Here is a 15103-nt window from a genome sequence, read left to right on the forward strand (position 1 = left end):
TTTTTTTATTGTAGCAGATTAAGGAAATGGTGGGTAAATGTGGCAGGAGTCGATGGCTGGGGTTGGGTGTGGGTAGGTGCGGGAGGGGTCGGTGGCTGGGGTTGGGTGTGGGTAGGTGGCAGGGGATGGATGTGGGAAGGGTGGGTGGTGGTTAGGTGTGGTGGTGGTTAGGTGTGGTAGTGGTTGATAGTGGCAGCTGGGTTTCGGGAGGGTAGGTAGGTGTGGGAGGCAGCGACTAGGTATGAAGTGTGGGCAGTGGCTGGATGGTGGGTGTGTGGGAAACGTCCAGATGAGGTATGGGCGAGTGTGAATGCTGTTGGGGTTATGACTGGTATGAATGGAGTGGGGTATGCAATTGTTGGTTTGAGATAAGTATTGTGGTGTGAATGTGTGTGTAGTTGGTGATGGGTGTGAAGATTAGTGTTGAGCAATTACCTAAATGTAGTTACAAGTTACACTTGTTGTGTTCCATCTTCCCAGTAATCTGTCACATGACGCTTTGAAACTACTGACAATTTTGACCTCTACCACCACCTCACTTAACCTGTTTCGCCTACCGCTCTGCAAAAGCAAACTTTTAGATTTTTTCTTTAGCTTAATTTCATTAGTATGAAACTATGACCTCTTATTCTTGATGTTACAGGTTTCAATAACTATTCTTTGCAAATTCCTGTAACTACTTTGTTGTAGTGATTATATCTCTGTTCTTCTATTTTCTAACTTTGGTATATTTAACACTTCTAGTCTCTCCTTGTAGCTCCTTTCTTTTTAGTTCTGGAAGCCATTTAGCTAGAGGTCTTTGCACCTCATAAAGTTCACTTATGTTCTTCTTGAGATATCGACTTAAGTTTCACTAAGGTTGAGAACAGTTTCTTTAATATTTCATCATCCATATACTGTACTTAAAAGTGATTATAAAATTGGAAAGCATAGTATATACTACTGGAACAATGTCCTATATGTGACCCTTTATTGACAGTCTACTCCAGAACCAGCCCCATATCCCTTTTTTTTCCTTCAAAGTTAAAGTTCCTTAATGTCTTTCAATATAATTTGTAGGTTGTGTGGGGGCCTATTTTCTCCTATTCCTTATTCCATAACATGACATTTATTCACATCGAATTCCATTTGACAATTGTTGCTCCACACACTTAATGACCAGGTCTTTCAATAGGTCACAGAAAACAATATGAATGTTTAATAAGGATAAGTTTCAGCTGCAGCACCATGGAATAAATTAATATCAAATGGAAAACGCATATAAAACAGTCAAACCAAACTATTTAAAAAAAATAGCAACGTAAAAGATTTGGAAGTAATCATACCAGAAGACCATACTTTTAATTAACACAATAAAGTAGCTGTCACAACTACAAGTGACAGGTTGAATAACAAGAACCTTTCAAACAAGAGATGTCATACCGATGATGATACTTTAAGACACTAGCGTTAAGGTAGATTATTGCAAACTCCATTCATAGCTGGAGAATCTGTGAATCTGTCCACAATTCTCTCTGGAATTTATCCTTTATATGCAACTTGCTTTTAATAAATGTGTAGAAAAAAGCCTAGTTCTGTTTTACATTTGTTAACTACCCCTTTCTCAAAGCTTCTTTCTGCCGCTTTTCTCACTGCAGTGTAGTGGTTATCTTGAGATGATTTCGGGGCTTTAGTGTCCCCGCGGCCCGATCCTCGACCAGGCCTCCACCCCCCAGGAAACAGCCCGTGACAGCTGACTAACACCCAGGTATCTAATTTACTGCTAGGTAACAAGGGCGTAGGATGAAAGAAACTCTGCCCATTGTTTCTCGCCGGCGCCTGGGATCGAACCCAGGACCACAGGATCACAAGTCCAGCGTGCTGTCCACTCGGCTCCCTTGGTTTCTTGTTTTTTTGTATTACTGGTATGTTAAAGAGTTCGGCCTCTTCCTATACTAAAACCATATTTTGTTTTGTCTCTTATTTCATGGCCTTCATGCAATTCTCTTCAATGAATCTTGCTTTCTAGTTTTGCATTTGTTTTGGTATAGAATTCACAGTCTCCGTGGTGTAGTGGTAAGACACTCGCCTGGCGTTCCGCGAGCGCTATGTCATGGGTTCGTATCCTGGCCGGGGAGGATTTACTGGGCGCAGTTCCTTAACTGTAGCCTCTGTTTAACGCAACAGTAAAATGTGTACTTGGATGAAAAAACGATTCTTCGCGGCAGGGGATCGTATTCCAGGGACCTGCCCGAAACGCTACGCGTACTAGTGGCTGTACATGAATGTATGTATGTATGTATGTAAGAATAAGGCACAAAGCCTTCATATACAGTACCTAAAAAAATTTGACACGCATCTCATTTACTTCCTTGTTTAAGAATGTCTTTCCAATAAAATTCTCTAAACAACTTGTTAAAAAGCTGCTGTAAATTACGTTAAATACAAAAATTAACCTAGATTAGCATTAGTGCTAAGTTTCCAAAAATTACTTAAGAATTTTTTTTGCACTTTCCTGGGGAACTCTTGAACCACAAGGAGTGTGCAGCCAGCTGATCAGACACCACCTACCCCATCACCCAAATCATTCATTACTCTGTCCGTGCATATTTTATTTCTGGATTTGCAAATTAACTGATGGAAATATTTGAGTTATTTTTATTTTATAACTATATAAACAGATCACATGAACATACAGGGTATTTCCATTTTTGATTTACATTAAATTATAAATGAAGAACACTGAAATATTCATAAACGTTCAGATATTCAGTGCCATTACACAATCTGTTATTAATACACCTGTTATTACATTTATATTCTAGAAGTAAGTAAATTATCAACAGAAGGCACCAAACCGGGATTATACTCTAGAAAAGGTCTCCAAACCACAGACCACCACAAGATTTTATCCTGCCTACAGCAACTATAAATATAGTGTTCGGTATATTAAAAAATACAATTAATTATTTCAGTTCATTTTCTGTCAACCACGAGGTCGGTCAGTTGACATGTTCAATTAAACAAAATGTGACTTTTTCCTTGTCCAAATCTCCCTTGAAAAATTAATATATTTTTTAGATTAGTATATTTTTGTTCTGGGGTTATCTCTGATATTTTCTTATGAACTTGTACTTTATAAAGGGGCCTGACAGCTGAGTGGATAGCGCTTCGGATTCATAGTCCTGAGGTTCCGGGTTTGATCCCCGGCTGAGGCAGAAACAAATGGACAGAGTTTCTTTCACCCTGATGCCTTTGTTCACATAGCAGTAAATAGGTACCTGGGAGTTAGACAGCTGCTACGGGCTGCTTCCTGGGGGTGTGTAACAAAAAGGAGGCCTGGCCGAGGACCGGGCCGCGGGGACGCTAAGACCTAAAATCATCTCAAGATAACCTCAAGATAAAGGTGCAATTTATTTTTATTAGGCCTTTATTGATGACTAAAGTTTATTTTGAATTTCATTATGTTACTGAATTTATTGAGGCACGTTTATTTTCTTTACTGCAAACAACAAAACTGAGCAAATTCTAATTTCAAATAAATATTGGTAAAATTTCAGTAAATAAAATTGAAACAAATAATTAATAGCCCGATTTTCTCGGCTGCAGAAAGGAATCGTAAACGATTCTTTTGTCGGAGCATTTGCTAAGGTTTGACATCGTTACTCATTACATAACACTCCCCCAGTGTAAGCTCAGCATCATTTCCCAATGTTAAATGTACAACCATTTATGAATAGTCTAATTTGATTTGATATTACATTGTAGAGCTATACACAATTTGTACTCTTTTATTTACTTTTTTGTCGGTAGTGTGTACATATCAATTTATTCCACACACTGAGTAAAGTGAGGTGAAAGAGAGAAAAACCATTTCACTGGAACATCAGAGCGCCCGACCCTAAACGACAAGACACAAAACTATGTACTGTATCAAAATGTCCACAGACACCATCATTCCCCCACTTGGCTCTTTACCGATTAAAGTGGGGGAAAATCTATTATTTTTGTTTAAACCTCTAATACCAGCAAGGAGGGGAAATGGAAATGAGCAAAGCACGTGAGTTAAAATTAAAAAACAAAGTATAGAGACAGATACTGTATAGCAGATAGAATGGAATTATTGGAGGTCATGTATACAAATGCTGTTAAATGTAAAATTGTAAGGACCTTTAACCACTGTACTGTGCAGAGCGCCCTAAGGCATTCTGCTGTGCAGTGGTTAAAGGCCCTAAGGCGCTCTGAGAGTTGTGCTATTTTTTAATTAGCCTATATTTTAATGTTTTTTAATGTTTTCATCACTCTTTGTGTTTTGAAATGAAAATGGTTGAGTTTGGAAACATCTTGACATTAACTTTACCTGAACATTTATAAAAACAACAAAAATATGTCAGTGACAATTGCATTATGAAGTCTTTGCCGAAACCAGGTGCGCAGTATGGCGATCAAACACTTCAATTGTGCAAGCTACATACTATGCTATTGTCACAAATAATAAGCAGCACAGAAAAGAGAATAATAATAATAATAATACTGGTTACAAGAGTTTGCTGCTCAAAGTATCAAGATGTCAGAAAATGGCAGCCAATGACCACCCATGACAACTCACTCCGTTATACTCGCACTTCACCGACACCCAGTGGTCTCTTACATCTTCTCAACTACTGTACTGTCCTTACAAAGGACAATATTTTCCTAATCTTCATCTTCCTTAATTTACATTATTTACCATTTGCTCTTATCATTGCTTGCCAATTCTTTACCTATCATTGCTAAGGCAATTTCAATTTGTTCTTTACCACATTTTTGCTTCTCTGTACAGTTAATGACTGTTTCAAACATATGACAGCCAAACAAGCATGTTGAATTCCTCCATTTGTTTCCAGTGTTTCTTCAAATCCCCCTAACACCTGAAGTCAGTTGTCTGTCTGTTGACAAGATGTCTAGAAAATATTCTACACATGACCCACACTCACAATAAAGGATAGATTCCAGATGGAACACAGTATTAAAGATAGACAAATAACAAATTATTTATGTATCTTGGCCAAATCTAATCCAATAAAGTTTTTACCTTTACTAACTAAAATATTAACACAGACTTAACATTGAAGATCAATCCACACACTAGAAAATAAAGGGACGATGACGTTTCGGTCCGTCCTGGACCATTCTCAAGTCGACTGTGACTCATCGACTTGAGAATGGTCCAGGACGAACTGAAACGTCGTCGTTTCTTCATTTTCTAGTGTGTGGATTGGTCAACATACTTCAGCCACGTTATTGTGACTCATCGCCTGCAATTAACATTGAAGATAATATAAAATTTCCAGATAAAGTGAATGATCAGTATGCCTTAACCTTCAACTGCACTTGGCAATCAGGTCTAGCTTTAGATTTAAAACTTCCATCGGTACATGGGGCTCTCATCCACTTCCTCAGGTTTCCAGTAAACAAATGCCATAAAAAGAAAAATTGTAGGCACCCCTCCTGGGTGAGTGTGCCAGTATTGTGAGGGTGACCACTAGTAGCACATGCCGCAGCAGTCACAGCATCACTGTAAAACTTATGCTCACAGTATCACTTGATAACAACGAAATAAAATACGTAACTGCAATTATTTTGCGACAATAGTATCATAGAAGATTCTGTGATAAAAACCATGTACAAGATTAAGATATCAGTGAACACAGGCTATGATGTTTACAGCAGGAACCACACATTCGCAGCACACAGCCATTGTTTCAGGAATCTATGTATCATCCAATGGGACCTCATGTTCCTTTAGAAAATCAAGTTGAGGAAAATGATTTGTATTCATGATTTAATAACAGGTATCTGATGGTAAAAACACTGTTGTAGCTAGACATGGCGTTGTGCGTAGTGTACTGGAGGCATTTTGATGCATCAGCTGATATCATCGGCTTGTAGCATGTGGCTCAATGCTGTGTGCAGATTTCATTACCACACCCATAAAGTGTGTCTTGTCGTTAGTTATGGTGCATAAAAATGTAGATAGGTATATATTGTGAGAGTATATAGTGTAATAACAGAACAAACTATGTTTTATTGTTCAAAGAATGTACAGTAATAACTAATCGCCCACGCTACACGCGGCTTTCTTATAATTTTTTATTATAGATATTTAAGGATATTGGGTTTAGCTTATCAATCCCTATATTTACCAAGAGTTGACATCTTTCTGGCTATTATTACCTGATCAAATTATAACCTTGTTATTATACATAAAACCATTAATCAAAAGAACTCTCTTTGGAGCATGTGGCACCGTTGGAGCATGTGGCACCGTTGTACCCAAAAACACTTATTGTGGAAAATAAATTTGACGTCACTTTTGATACTTTTGTTCATTCATCTATAAATATTTTATATTTTCCATGAATCCTATAAAAAAGAAAAAGGTACAATTAAGGCGCAACTCTCCATCAAGACCATAATCAGAATTAAGGAACATTTTAATTCTCGATACGTAATTGTATACGAATTTTGTTGTACAGTACAGTATATTTTTTCTTAAAATTCTCCAGATTGTTAACTCTTATTTGCAAGTGAGAAATTTATACTGTACCAGAATGGCCAACAAATACAAGCAAATAAATTGCAATACTGTATCTATATTCCTATCATTGTAACTAAATTTCTAGAAATACAGTACTGTACTGTATTTATAATAATTTTTCCTCTAAAGCAGTCATCTTGAGATGATTTCGGGGCTTTTAGTGTCCCCGCGGCCCGGTCCTTGACCAGGCCTCCACCCCCAGGAAGCAGCCCGTGACAGCTGACTAACACCCAGGTACCTATTTTACTGCTAGGTAACAGGGGCATAGGGTGAAAGAAACTCTGCCCATCGTTTCTCGCCGGCGCCTGGGATCGAACCCAGGACCACAGGATCACAAGTCCAGCGTGCTGTCCGCTCGGCCGACCGGCACCCGTGGGTGTGTGACCATCACAGGCAATGCTTATGTATTCCATGGCCTTCTTGTGGTAAAAAGGGTACAATTTTAATGGTGCATCTATTTGAAATGGAAATAAGAGGCAAAAAAATCTTAAGTTTCCATTATGAGATGGAAACAATTCAACTCCAGCCAAAAGCATAATACTTTAAGATTTGCAGAACTGAAATAATAACCATACTGTACTCTATTCCTAGACATTTAAAACTAAATACCTGTCACATGAATGATAACTCACTATACATTTGAATTGAAATTGTGAAATTCTCACAAATCAGAAACCTACTGGCAAACTTCTTAGATATCAGAGCATTTTTTTTATATAAATTACATGGTTTCCAAATAAATTATGAATTTGTAGGGTGAACTGAAATGCTGTCGAAGTTCAATAATCCGAACATTCAAATTTCTTACCAGGAAAATCCTAAAAATTAACATTTATATTTTTTTCCGGTCACAACCTGGCTATTCCCACTATTTACTCTCACCTTTTCACTGTTTACCTGCTTCATTTTAGCACTTTAACTGGTTATTACAGCCATTTACCCGCTCATTCCATGGCATATCTGCTTACTTATGCTGTTTGCTCAAAAACGACGAACATAAATTTATTCGTATTACCGAGCCCTTACAAGTCCAAATTTTATTTATAGCGGAAACAATTAGTTGACGATATACAAAAGTTGTCAGTGATCATAATTATGAATAATTCATTATGTTGGGGGACAGGGAGCCAGAGTGTATTCATACACATTAGGCTTATTTCAAGCGTCCCCTCCCCACCCCCAGGTCAAATTACTGATCCCGCCCAGGATACAACCCCACAGCAAGCTGGCTGGCTCCTGATTACCTACTTACTGCTAGGTGATCAGGTGCATTAGGTGAAAGGAAATGTGCCCAACCATTTCTGTCCCGCCCGAACCCGAAATTCTTGATTCCGAGTCGAGAATGAACCCGACTGTACTACTGGGACCCGGTACTATCCTACTGGGATAAATCACTGGAATGCAGATCAATGGACACACGAATTCAAATAAAGGAAACGAAGGTGCTGAAAAATACTAAAAAGATCTCTTTTGTAAACAGAGCGGTCCATGGTTCGAACAAGTTAAGTGAGGAGGCGGTGGACGCCAAAACCGCCAGTAAATTTCAAAGCATCATATGACAGAGTCCCGGGACGACAGAATATCACGAGTGTAGCAATCATCTTGTAACTACACTTACGTAATTATCAGCGAAAGGGCTAAATGAATGCGTAATAATAATAGAATTACAAATTACCAAGTCAGTCCATGTTATGCCTTTAGCCAAGAAATTCCTTAGCCCTTCTCTATTCCCAATAAAACAAGGTAAAATGGGCTTACCCAGTCAAATGTATTCTATATATATATATATATATGTATATATATATATATATATATAGTAATAAAAACAATATTCAAATAATACATATTTCTATCTCACCTTTTTGAATCACTAAAGTGTCAATGTGTTAAGAGTTTACAACTAAAACTTAAGGTTATTGTGTGCACATTAACAGGAATAACAGAAAATGGCCAAAAATATAAACAAAATTAAACAGGATGTGTGTACAGCTTATCAAAATTAGGTATGCATGGTAGTCTATTAATTAATAGGTAAGAGAACTACTATCCTGAAGCAACAGTTACCATTACCAGTAACAGAACTATTGTTACAAGTAACAGAGCTGCCATCACCAGTAACAGAGCTATTATTACCAGTAACAGAGCTACCATCACCAGTAACAGAGCTATTATTACCAGTAACAGAGCTACCATCACCAGTAACAGAGCTATTATTACCAGTAACAGAGCTATTATTACCAGTAACACAGCTACCATCACCAGTAACAGAGCTATTATTACCAGTAACACAGCTACCATCACCAGTAACAGAGCTACCATCACCAGTAACAGAGCTATTATTACCAGTAACAGAGCTACCATCACCAGTAACAGAGCTATTATTACCAGTAACAGAGCTACCATCACCAGTAACAGCTATTATTACCAGTAACACAGCTACCATCACCAGTAACAGAGCTATTATTACCAGTAACAGAGCTACCATCACCAGTAACAGAGCTATTATTACCAGTAACACAGCTATTATTACCAGTAACACAGCTACCATCACCAGTAACAGCTATTATTACCAGTAACACAGCTACCATCACCAGTAACAGAGCTATTATTACCAGTAACAGAGCTACCATCACCAGTAACAGAGCTATTATTACCAGTAACAGTTACCATCACCAGTAACAGAACTATTGTTACAAGTAACAGAGCTACCATCACCAGTAACAGAGCTATTATTACCAGTAACAGCTATTATTACAAGTAACACAGCTACCATCACCAGTAACAGCTGTTATTACAAGTAACACAGCTACCATCACCAGTAACAGCTGTTATTACAAGTAACACAGCTACCATCACCAGTAACAGCTATTATTACCAGTAACACAGCTACCATCGCCAGTAACAGAGCTACTATTGCCAGTAACTGTGGCTACTATCACCAGTAATAGGGCTACCAGCAACAGCTACCATCACTAGTAACAGAGCTATCACTAGTAACTGGGGCTACCATCACCAGTAACAGAGCTATTATCACCAGTAATAGGGCTACCAGCAACAGCTACCATCACCAGTAAGAGCTACAATCACCAATAACGGAGCTACCATCACCAGTAACAGAGCTACCATCACCAGTAAGAGCTACAATCACCAATAACGGAGCTACCATCACCAGTAACAGAGCTACAATCACCAGTAACAGAGGTACTATCACCAGTAACAGGGCTACCATCACTAGTGACAGCTACAATCACCAATAACAGAGCTACCATCACCAGTAACAGCTACAATCACCAATAACAGAGCTACCATTACAAGTAACAGCAGTAGACCATAGCGCAGCACATTTGGTGGTCCGCCATCTTGTTATTGGACAGTTATTAAATTTAGGAGGGGCCCACTGAAACTTGTTACTGGCAGTAGTGACAAACAGTCAGCCAGTGATAATAACCTGCTAGTAGCCATGAAATACGAGGTTTGGGCCAAATCTTTGGTGGCTGTTGTTGGGGCGCACGCCAGGACAGTAGCACCACAGCACAGGTAGTGGGTGACCCGCAGCCGACCGCCCCACCAGGGCAGCCAACCACCGGGAAAAGAAAAGACAAACATTTTTAGAATAATGTTGCATTACCTCGTGTGTTTTTTTGCCTTACAACACCTGACCAGGATCTTCACTCCTTACTTACCGAGTGCGTTATACAGCCAACGATTAAATATCAGCATTAAACGTACTTATCTAAATATGCATACTTACAAATGTTACCCACCTCACATCTCATCATGGCACATAGCAACACTGACAATATATTGGTATCATAATTACCTCTATTATTTAACAATGTTTAGTTAGTTATATTAATAACTAACAAACTTTAGCACCATAAATATACTGTACTTACTTGACCTTAGGATGAATCTTAATTGCAACAGTTTACGATAAATTACAAGATCTGATTTAAGAAAAGCGCTCATGTTTAAAATGTCATAATGACAGCGTGAAAATCAAAGATTATTATAAAACTTGATGCAAATGCATAATTAAGGTTCATCCATTCATTGCACACAATTATTAAATCTAATCAAATGATTTAAAACATATTTATCTAAAACTACATAATATCTTACTAAATTCACTTTAAAATGCAACCCATCCTTGAAGCCACACTGGATTTAAAGCTTAACATTTCAATGATATGAACATGAAAGGAAAAAGAAACATTCCAGAATAACCAGTAATACATAAGAAAATCCGCAGCTACAACCAACATTGTAACCCCAAGTGACCTGATGTTTGGCCAATATTCCACATGATGATATAAATACATGTAAATCATTTACATATAAGGTATATTCCAAAAGGGTAAAGGCTGATCACTAAGACTGATAAGAGCAAGTTACATATTTTTTTGTCATCTGCAAAACCTATCTCACGTTACAAAACTGGTCAATTTTGAGAATGGCCAGAGATAACCTAATATATCCAATATTAAAATGATACTGGAGCCTAGCCATTACATTTTGTAAGTCCAGTACACACAGTGACCGCCTTAAAATTCAAGAAAAAGCTTCGACTATAACAAAAACTACACCACTTTCGGACACTCGTGAGTTGTTCTCAACCAAATACTGTAAACTTTTAGCTCATTATTTTAGATATCCAGTGAGTAAGGTTTAGGATTGTACTCAATATTTAGTGGCTATGCAGTTACACATTGTTTGTCTTTTGTAATTAAAACAAATAATCACTCAAGATTGAATAATTATAGTAGCGAACATATATCGCCACATAAACTTAAAACATGTTGCAAGTGATTCTACATAGTTAAGAGGATAACAACTGTACCAAGTGAAAACTAAGAGATACTATACTCCACTTTAAGCAACAGTTATACAACACAAATTAAAAACTATATTTAGAACAGCAAAAAACTGTTTGCATTTCATTAGCCACCACTACAAAATAAGACACAGCAGAAAGAAATGAAATTATAAAATTATACAAAAAGCTTACTACAGTATATTGTAAGACAGCAATCTTAAGACTGTCAAATTAATGATATTAGTGCTGAGCTGAGGGATGAATAACCATATTATAAAGACAATTAACACATTATTAGTGTTAATTAATCTTGCAAAATGGTCCAACAACTGTACAGACTCCCAATTATAACCATAACTCTACATAGCAACATGGAGCCTCTCAACACGAGGACTGTGCATGAAATACCATTATAGCTAAAGATATGTCACCTCCCTCCAATGCTGCCAAGAAACTTCACGTTTCAAAACAGAAATGGATCCAGGTATCTTTCTTTCATCACAAGATTATTACGGTAGAACTTCTTAATCATATGTAATACTACTTCCTTAACAAAACTCTTAACAAAGTGCTGAACAAGTAAATAAGTGCTGGCTGAACCTTCTTAAGACATCTTATATATTGTGCTAAAATATAATAAAAGTGAGGGAAGGAAAAAATACCATAAAGCCAATGAGCATAAAAGTGTCAAAGAATTCTACCTGCTTGTTGACTAGCAGTCAAGTGATTCCAATGAGAAGCAAGAATGTGTACATCTTTCAAAAGGGATAATTCGAGGTTGTGCCATTGTATCACTGGCACCTGTGTTTCTCTTTTGGTGAATACATAACTTTATCTAGTACATCTCACACTGGGACAATCAATTTAGTGTCACTATACAACCAAATGTATTATACAATTTAAACACACCATTACCAAGAAAAATGTACATTACTGTACATTCATTATTTACTTATTTCTGTACGTGGCGCATACACACACACTAATATAATATTTTAAAACCGAGTTTGTTTCAGTCTCCGATGAGAGCCTGTCACCAGCTGGTGCGTTTTCCCACCCATTGAAACCTGTATATGACTGGACACCTGTCATTTAATGAACATTACACCGAATATTTTAATATTCAAGTACCAGGTCATCTTACACTGCTGCTTTACATCAAAGAATTTAATGTTATCATCTGTTTGTGATCAGGGAAGCACTATAAAACATAATACATATATAACTACCACTGTAGTATTCTAGCAGTTATGGCAATGAAGTAATTGCTTAACCCACATATATAGTTAATTTAGAATAATTATTTTTAAGTGAAAATTCACTGTGGAATCTACCCATGTCAGTACTGTATAGTGATTTGTATATGAATGAACTTTTATGGAAATAAATACTGTACAGCATATGACTCACTCAAATTTAAATCATTTTACCGATGATTTTTATAAAAAGAGGATCTCAAGATAACCTCAAGGATGGCTAAGGAAGTAGAGTACACTGGTAAAACCTGTCTTGTTATATTTTTAGTTTGAAGAAACTAATCCTCACCAGGAAAAATCGTTTATACTACAATTGGTGACGGAACTAATCTGAATCGTTATCGCGAATTGATTTTATCACTATTCCGATTCTTAAAAGGATTCTTTAACATTTAATAACAAATATATTCACCAAAAAGAAACAGGAGATGCTAACTTTGTACATTACAATTTAAGTCTTAGGGTTCATATATGTATAATTTTTTCTTATTCACTTGTACTGTACAGTGTATGCATTATATAGGTTAAACATGGCTTTTTCAGTACAAGTTAAAAATGAATTTTGTTTTACTTGAATTACTTGCACGGTAATTCTTTATAGTTAAATAAAATAATTTTTTTTATTGTATTGGAAACTGTATACCTGTATAAGATATGCACTTGTGATGGGTAGTGGAATGTTTCCAGTGATTCTTATTGTGTACTTTGAAGATTAAGGATTACTTTTTCAATAAAAAGTATATAAATCCATGCTTTAATTGCCCTAGTGCTGCAATATTAACTTTATTTCAAATAGATATCCACATGATAATGAGATGTTCTCACTTCTCCGGTTTATGTCATAAGATTAAGCTGAATTTACCAAATTGTTTTCTATTCTTAAATCAATTATAAATAATAATTTTCCATGCTCAAAATATAAATAACTTTTCAAAAGTAAAATACAACATTTTAAGAAAAATAAGTATCCAACTATATAATTTTTTAAAGAACTGGAATCAATAATCACATCAGAAGACTTTTTTTTTGGTGAAATTAGCATCGGTATCCGAATTGTTCAAAATTTTAGTATTATCTCATCACAATTTACAATATTTTACCAAATGGTGATAAGCATAGCAAGAACATTATGATTAAATATATGTGAAATGTATATGAAAACTGTTTCAATGTCCAATAACATCAACTAAGGTCTGATTAACCACTGCACTGCGCATAATGCCTGAAGACGCTCGACGGGTGCATATAGTGCCTAAAGGCGCTCGACTGGTGCATATAGTAAGTGCCTAAAGGCGCGCGACCTGTGCATATAATGCCTAAAGCCGCTCAACTGGTGCATATAGTACCTAAAGACCCTATGTGCATAGTGCCTAAAGGTGCTAAAGCAATCTTCCACATTTTTTAACTATAAATTCCACAAATTACACACTATCGAACTAGATATAATATTCGTGGCAACTACCGCCACACGGGGGTCACTGGGGCTAAGTGTCTCTGAGTATTGTACCTAATCACCCAGTGCTCATAAATTGCTCAACTTCTCTGCTCCATCATTACTACAGTATGTCACATACAATACTTTTTTTTTCAAATTTCCTGTGATCAGAGAACGCATTTTAACAATGCAAGAAAATATATACATTTTTTAAATAATTTTTTCCGGCACACCACAGTGTTGTCCTATTTTAATACGGCGCAGTGCAGTGGCTAAGAACGTTTATGCTCAAAAAATTTTTGGCGCTATTGCTCACAGGAAGAGTATCGGGAGCACAATACAGCATTAAACTAGCCGCTAAGTCTAAGTAATTACGCTAAGCCTCAAAATCATCTCAAGATAACTCAAGAAGATAGCCACCAGTGATGGCCACAACCATCACGATATGAAGTATTCTGCCTATGATGGCATACTCTATCTAAATGGAATTTCCTAAAGTGAATGACTGAATGAATGTGTGCACGCGTGTGCGCTTGTAATTATAGAAGTACCTGTATAACCTATGTAATTACCTAGTACTTGTGTACTAAGTACTAAGCTCCTGGGCTCAATATATTATGCGAGTAAAAGGTGGTTGCAAATGTGCTTTACGTCAAGTAGTTTTGCTTAACGACCAGTGGTTTTAGCGACTTAAAATTTTATCAACCCATAGTTTAATTTGTACATTTATACAAATATAATTTTTGATTGCCTTGAAAATTATTTCTAAAAAAATAGTAAAGAGCTTGGAATTATTAATTATTTTAACACTTCCAAGATGCTGTATACGGTAATTAGCTAAATAAAAATACTGGGCACACCAATAATTATCCATGACGTATCCAATGGACATCCTAGAATAATCCCGGAGAAGGTAATGGAAAAAGAGTAGACAAAGAACGAGTTAATAGCGTACAATTATATGTGGAAGTGAAGAAAACGTAGGAGACCACAAAGTGGCATTACCAAGTGAGTGCAGCCAAAGGGGTACTCAATAG

The 15103-nt window shown here is 36.7% G+C and overlaps 1 protein-coding gene across 3 annotated transcripts in view; it reads right to left on the reverse strand.

Annotated features, from left to right (window-relative positions):
• LOC123747172 (cyclin-T2) overlaps positions 1 to 15103 on the reverse strand; it is a 35120-nt gene that overhangs the window by 14509 nt on the left and 5508 nt on the right. For 2 of the 3 annotated variants that reach the window (XM_045729208.2, XM_045729206.2), the window contains exon 4: positions 10008 to 10053. The exons of the other annotated variant lie outside the window; for it this stretch is intronic. In XM_045729208.2, coding sequence (XP_045585164.2) covers positions 10008 to 10053 — 46 coding nt within the window. The remainder of the gene's footprint in view (positions 1 to 10007; positions 10054 to 15103) is intronic. 3 annotated transcript variants of the gene reach the window in all.

The sequence above is a fragment of the Procambarus clarkii genome, chromosome 77 (genome assembly GCF_040958095.1).
Source record: "Procambarus clarkii isolate CNS0578487 chromosome 77, FALCON_Pclarkii_2.0, whole genome shotgun sequence".
Taxonomy (NCBI): domain Eukaryota; kingdom Metazoa; phylum Arthropoda; class Malacostraca; order Decapoda; family Cambaridae; genus Procambarus; species Procambarus clarkii.